At 38.1% G+C, this 7,472-nt stretch overlaps 1 protein-coding gene across 1 annotated transcript in view; it reads right to left on the bottom strand.

Annotated features, from left to right (window-relative positions):
• The window catches only part of ARID4A (AT-rich interaction domain 4A), an 86,282-nt gene that overhangs the window by 4,501 nt on the left and 74,309 nt on the right, over positions 1–7,472 (bottom strand). The window contains exons 21-22 of the mRNA XM_007951886.2: positions 1,262–1,468; positions 215–361 (exon numbers count right to left, since the gene is read on the bottom strand). Coding sequence (XP_007950077.1) covers positions 215–361; positions 1,262–1,468 — 354 coding nt within the window. The remainder of the gene's footprint in view (positions 1–214; positions 362–1,261; positions 1,469–7,472) is intronic.

The following is a 7,472-nucleotide window of genomic DNA, read 5'->3' as shown; positions in this document are numbered from 1 at the left end:
AAAAAAAAAAGAGCTTGTAATCCCTTTTAAGGTCTATTTTACTTAATTCAGTTGTTGATCCATTTACTTCAACAATAGCAACAGAGAACAGAATACTAAAAATCTAAAAATTATTAATGAATATGTAGTATATTCAAAGAGTGACAAGTCCTCAATCATCCAAAACGACAGTATACATATTTGAAAAGTGAGGAAATAAAATTCTAATACTTACCTTCTCTGTCTTTCTTTTTTAATCTTTTTCTCCTCCTGTCTATAGTTGCAACTTCAGACTTCAAAGACATGTAATATTTTCTGATTTCTTGTAGTTTTTCTTGAAGAAAAGAGATTCTCTCTGCACTGTTCATATTATCTAATTCATCTAAAAGGAAGGGAAAAAAAGTTAATCTGAATTTTTAAGTTTCTTTGAGGAAAAAAAAGACGGCAGTTCTATCAAAAGTCCAATTCATAAATCGGCAAAAGTCTTCTTAGTTCATAAAAACTTGCGATAGTAAGCTAAATACAGCTCTGTAAACAAGGAAGCTTTGAATTCATGAGAAAGAGTTCTTTAGACATATATCCTAAGCAGAACATCTATTAAGTGATCAGAAGAAAACCACAACAGCCCTGACCTACAACAGTTATTAATTTTTTTTTTAAATTTATTTGGGTGAAAGTTCACAGAGCAAATTCACTTTCCATACAGCAGTTCACAAATTCAATTTTTTTTTGTTTTGATGTTTCCGTCATTTATTGGTTATTCCTAATTGTTAATGGCAGAAAGTGTGCTTCAGTCATTGACTTATATAAATCCTGTCTTATTTCTTAAATGAGTACTTTCCTTTAGTTGGTATTTATCAAGTTAGTGTTATCCAGAAGTACAGATTTGTATTTAAGATAGTAAGTGACAATTATAGATATATAATATTTGGAAAACCTCATTAAGTGAACTTGTTGTAATTATTAAAAAAAAAAAAAAAAAAAAATCACACCAGTTGCCACTGCATCAATTCTGACTCATGGCAACACATGCTTAACAGGAGAACTACATGCCACAAGTTTTTCAATGACTGTGACCTTCCCGAAGTTGATCGCGCCAGGACATTCTTTCAAGGCACTTCTGGGTGGACTTGAACCGACACCCTTTCGTTTAGTAGCTGAGTGTGTAACCATTCATGCCACCAAGGTGACCTTGTTAATCATTATTTATTAATTAATCCAACTAAATATTTTAAAATACATTCCGCTTTAAAATATTCAGATTTTTCTGTAAACTTCTTACTGAGTTGAAAGCTCCACTTATATGTCCTAGGAGATGAATTTGGATGTTTTTCTCTGTGTTTATCTTTTTCTCCATCCTTAATGTGAGGAGATATTCTTGCAGGAGATCGTGCAAGCTTCTGTGGCTTCGATACACTGAGATGCTTCACTGGGGTACATTTACTTGAATTGTCGAGGACAGGAAGATCTTCGCTATCACTGCTCTGTCCTATAATAAAAAAGAATTGACTTTATAAATTGAGTTTATAAATGATCTGAATCTCAAATACCAATATATAACAGAATAGTAGTGATGGATGTGTAACATAATTAACGCCACTGAATCGTTCATATAAAAAATGTTTTCTTTTTTTAAATTGTGATTTGGGTGAAAGTTTACAGAGCACATTAGTTTTCCATTCAACAATTCATACACATTTTGTTTCATGACATTGATTGTAATCCTCACAATGTAACAATTCCCACTTCCTCCCTGTGTTTATCATTTCTTTCTTTCCTATTCCTTCCTGTCTTCTGAGCTTTACCCTTTGGAAAATGCTGCCCTTTGGATCATGTATGGTTGATTTTTATAATGAGTGTGTATGTCCTGGTATTACTGTTCACCTTATAGGCCTGTCTATTGTCTGGCCAAAAGCTGAGCCAAGGGGGTGAGGTCAGATCCAGGCTTGGAGAGTATCTAAGGGCCACAGTCTTAGAGGTTCCACCAGTCTCTATCAGAACAGAAAGCCTGGTTTTTATTTATTTGTTACACATTTTTCTCCCTCTCTATCCAGGACCTCCTATGGTGAATGCTTTCAGAGAAGTCAGCAGTGGCAGCTGGGCACCAGCTAATTCTTCTAGTCTCAGGGTCAGGGAGGCTAGGGTTCCCGTGGTCTATTAGTCCTCTGGACCAACTGTGTCCCTGCATCTTGGATTTTCTTCATCATTCTTCTTGGCTCCAGACAGGGAGAGACCAATAGTTATACCTTAGATGGTCATGTGAAAAATGTTGATGTGGCAACTGTTGTTATATATATATATATATATATATATATATATATATATATCCACATTTAAAAAAAGAAAAGCAAACAATAAAGCATATTTGTTAATAGCAAAAAAAAAAGAAAAACCAATGGAACAGACCAAGAAATTAAACTCTACAGAATCAAATACACAATGTACAAAGTTTGTAATAGTTTTTTAAAAAAATTGATATTTGTATCTCTGAGTTATTTCCTTTTTTTCAAGCTACACACCCTACCTCTACCCTGCTCACTCCCAAAACCAACCCTGCATACTGCTGCAAAGGCAAAATGAGGGTGACATACTCAATTCCCAAGCCCATGCCCCTATCTTGTACCTGTCCTGATTGCCGCCCCAAACCCGGTCTTCAAAAGAGGACACGCTATTTCTGAAAAATCTCATCTCTTCAGCTACATTCTGGAAACCATCTACTCTCACCATCTCTAGAATACCTCAATGTCAATTATTCCAGTTCAGAACACTTGGCACCCCTCTCCTTCTTGTCAGGGTCAAATTTCATTGAGAACAATCCTTTTTACCCCAACTTTTGCACCTAATCACATCTCTGTGTTCTTTTTAAGGTCCCAAAATACTTTCTTTTGGCCAAATTTAATGAATGCATTTTACTCTAACTTCAGTAGTTACAATGTTTGAAACATCTTCCTCATTTAAACCCAAGACTATTTACTGATTTTCAATTCTCTCTTATCAGTTTCTATACTGTCCTACTCTTGGCTCATATAAACGGATATCCCACGTAATTATACTTTTGGTGCTTTTTCTTGACCTCTATTTTTCTAATACTGTTCTTGTTGTTGTTGTTATGTGCCGTCGACTCAGCCCTGACTCATTGCGACCCCTCCTCGGGTTTCCGAGGCAGTATCACTACAGAAGTAGGATTGCCCAATCTTACTTCCAAGGAGTGGCTGGTGGGTTTGAAACGCCAGCCTTCTGGTTAGCAGTCAAGTGCCTTAGGCACTATGCTACCAGAGCTCCTACTAGGTATCTCTAATTCAACATTCCCCAAATTTCTCTTCCAACAACCTACTGCTACTCCTGTATTTCATATCTCAGTTAGCCAGCTAATAATAAACTAATAATCTAATGAATAATAACTGAATCCTAATAATTTTTATTTCCTAAACTTTTTAAATTCATTCCTCCTTTCACTATCATTGTTAACCAAACATTATTTCCAAAAAGGAAAACTGATTGTCTCCTTCTCCTGTTAAAAGACCTTCAAATGATTTCTCTCTGCAAATGGTATGAAGTCACACTCCTTGACCTGGCATTTACAACCACCTGGCTCCTGCAACCAGTCCAGCAATCAACAAATCAACATACCTACTTCCCTTCATTTCAAAACAACCTCAAATTTACAAAAAAGTTTAACAACAGAACAAACTGTATTTTCCCTAAACCACTTGAGTACCTTCATTATCATGATATCTTGTCAACAACAAGTACTTTTGTGTGTTTCTTAGAAACAAGGATGTTCTCATATTATTGCCTTGTGCAGGGTTCTCCAGAAAAGGAAAACCAGTGAAACTTATACATAGAAAAAGAAAGAAATTTATCTCAAGGAAATGGCTCATGCAGTTGTAGAGGCTGGTAAGTCCCAAGTCCATGTGTCAGACGTCAAGCTAAAGGCTTCTCCTGACTCATGTACTGCAGGGGGTGATGGTCCAAGATCAGCAGATAACACAACAGACTGCTATCTTCAGAGGCTAGCAAATCCAAGACCATCAAGTAAGATGACAGGTTCTGGGCTCACAGACTACAAAGGCAACAATCCCAAGATCAGCAGGCAATATGGCAAGGCAATGATTCAAGTCCAGATGATAAAGAGCCAGATGCAGGATCCTGAGCAAACAGCCAAGGGGGCTTTACAGAGACTTTCCAAATATATTGGAAGTAGGCCACACCCCCGAGGAAATTCCCTTTCAACTGACTGATGGCTTGTAGGAGATCTCATCATGGAGGTGACTGCACTTTATCAGCCCATGGGGGATGATGACATCTCAACTGCTATACCTCTTAGAATCATGCCCAGCCAAGCTGACTCACAACTTTAACTATCATGGTTATCTCTAGCTGCATTATAAAGTAGCCTAACACTTAGCACTTCAAAAAAATAAATGTTTAATATCTCACCCAGTTTCTGAGGGTTGGGAATCTAGGAGCAGTTTGGCTGTGTGGTCTAGCTTAGGGAATCTTGTGAAGTTGTATGTAAGTTTCTAGCTAGGGCTGTGGTCTCTGAAGATGTGACAAGAGCAGGAAGATCTGCTTCCAAGATAGCTCCCTCACAGGGCTGTTTGCAGGATACTGTCAGCTCCTCACCTTGTAGGACTCCCCATAGATTGCTGCATGTCTTCAAAACATGGCAGCTAGTTTCCTCCAGAGCAAGTGATCCAAGAGACAAAAAGAATTTGCAGTGCCCTTTACGATTTATTCTTTGAAGTCATGTACGATCACTTCCATTGCGTTTGTTAGAACTTACTCACTAGATTCAGCCTGCACTCAAGGAGAGAAAATTAGGCATCACCTTTGGAGGGAAGGATGACAAAGAATTTGTGGATTTTTTTAAAACCACCACCCTACTCTTGTAGAACTATAACACAACGATGAAAACTAGGAAATTAACCCAGGTATCTCTATTGTTGATGTGTGCTGTCAAGTTAATTCTCACTCACAGTGACCCTACAGGACAGAGTAAAACTACCCCACAGGGTTTCCTAGGCTAAAATCTCCATAGGAACAGATAGCCAGGTCTCTTCTCCTGCCAAGCTGCTGGTGGGTTTGAACCACCAACCTTTCAATTAGCAACTGAGCACTTAACTACTGCATCACTAAGGCTCTCATCTATTACTCATATCCCATTCCAGTTTCAATAGTTAACCTAATAATATCCTTTATAGTAAACGGATCCAGGTGAACATCATGCACTGCATTTGGTTATCATGTCTCCTAAGTCTCCTTCAATCTGGAGTTTTCCTGTCATTCCCTGATTTTCATGACCTTTACAATTTTGAAAATTACAGGCCACTTAGTTTTCATCAATCAGGATGGATTTGTCTGGTGGTTTCTCATCAGATTCAAATTATGCACCTTTGACAGGCGTATCACAGAAGCAATGCTGTTTTCCTTTCATCTCGTGAGGTGGTATATGATTTCAGTTTGTCCCACGACTAATAGGGTCCACTTTGATCATTTGGCTGAGGTTGTGTGACAAGCTCATGCACTGGAAAGTTATTCTTTTTCCGTTTGTACCTCCTGCTACCTTTCTAGTCTCATCTCTCACCATCCTTCTCCTAACTCCAGAACTGCACTGTCCAGCCACTTAGCAACATGTGCTACTGAGAACTTGAAATACTGCTCCAAGATTTTCCTTTGAAAAGTCTTTTATAGGAGTTCCGGTAAGATGGCGGACTAGGCAAAAAGACTGCACAGACCCTCTTCAACAAAGAAAAGGGAAACCAATTAACAAAGACACAGAAGATAATCCTGGAGCCCTGAGCCTTGAAAGGAAGAACATAGAAGTGGACTAAAACTTAACTAGCAGAAGAATTTACATGAAAGTACCAAAAAAGGAGACAGATGGAGCTGCGGTCTGGCAGCGATCCTGATGACCCACACAGCTTTTAGAGTGCTGAGTGGCGGTAGGACCTAAGAATTAACCTAAAAATCAGTCCTGCTAACCAGGAACTGCACAGAGGACTGCTCTGGTGGCTGGGGAATAAATGGAGAAGGTGAAGAGAAAGGCGGGCTGAGCTGTGGACTTTTGCCTATCCAGACGGTGCTGCCATTTTGAATGTTCACATGGAGCTTGACCATTTTGGATATTTAAAGAGACAGCGCTCTCACATAATCCAGGGGCTGAAGAACAGGTTCTGCTTGCCGGCAACCCTAAGGACACTCCTGACCTGCAAGACTTTTCAGATGTGACATTCTTCTTGCTACTTTTATACCCTATACCCCCTTGGTGAACAGAGATGCAGCCATCCCCTACTCCCACCTACCTTCTGGACCCACAGGAACTCCATCACAGTCCATGTGCTCAGACGGAGACTAGGTGCCCTGCCCTGTACTCCATCAATTTTTATTTTTTTATTATCTTTTTTTCTTTTTCGCTTTCTTTTTTATGGTGATTAGTTTGGTTGTATTTGTCTATTTTGAAACAACTATTGTTATTAATACTTTTGTCCTTTTTACTATTATTCTTATTCTTCCCCTCTCAAGTCCCAGTTTTCAACTTTTTTTCTTTTCCCTGTTCCTGGTTGAAAATTTTATTTTATTTTTTTTATTTAAAATTTTCCCACTTGTTTTCTTGTGATTAACCCCATTCCTTGTTTTTCTTTTTGCCTTTGGTCCTTTTTTTTTTTTTCTTCATTACTCTCCTTCTCTACCTTTTTTCTCTTAGTGCCCTATCCGCAGATATTGCAGATTCTCTTGTTTTTATCTTCTTTTTCCCTTTTTCCATTTTTTGGTTACTCTTCCTGTGTGATTATATGGTGTGCTTTTAGTTTTTTGATCGTTATTCAACTGTAATTTGTGTCTAACTGAGTGGAAGACAACAGTCCCCATAAGATACAACTACACCCACACCTCCTGCAACTTCACTTACTGAGCGAGAGCCACTATATCCTTCTCCACAAACGGGCCAACATAAAAAACCACCAAGAAGAGTCCGAATCACCCCTGGTTGCTCTTCACAAACAGTTAACAGAGATCTAAATACAATAATGCAACAATGCCTCGGAAACAACAGACCATCACAGTCCACACAAACAAGCAAGATAAAGTCGTAGAAACAAGGGAGCAGGATATAGACCCAGAACACATCCCTGAGGAAGAAGCAGCATTGGAACTCTCTGAAAAGGAATTCAAAAGAATTATCTTCAGGTATCTTCAAAGGATTGAGAGACAGACCAAAGTAAACACAGAAAAAACCTTATTAGAATTTTGGAAGAAAATACAAGAACAAAATGACAAAATAAATGAAAAATTAGAAATGATTGTAAATCTACAGCTAGAAATCCAGAAGATTAATACTAAATTGTCAGAAATAGATAACACATTGAAAGGGCAAATGAGAATTGATGCGATGAAAGACAGAATTAATGAGATGGAAGAAAAATACTTGAATACTTCTTTGGAAAAGGATCAATCAGAAAAAAAATCAAAACAAAATGAAGAAAGCCTAAGGT

This window comes from Orycteropus afer, unplaced genomic scaffold, assembly GCF_000298275.1.
Source record: "Orycteropus afer afer isolate SDZICR_OR568_19922 unplaced genomic scaffold, OryAfe1.0 scaffold00314, whole genome shotgun sequence".
In the NCBI taxonomy this organism is placed as follows: domain Eukaryota; kingdom Metazoa; phylum Chordata; class Mammalia; order Tubulidentata; family Orycteropodidae; genus Orycteropus; species Orycteropus afer.
Note: the sequence above shows the minus strand (reverse complement) of the source record. Positions and strands in the feature narration are given on the sequence as shown.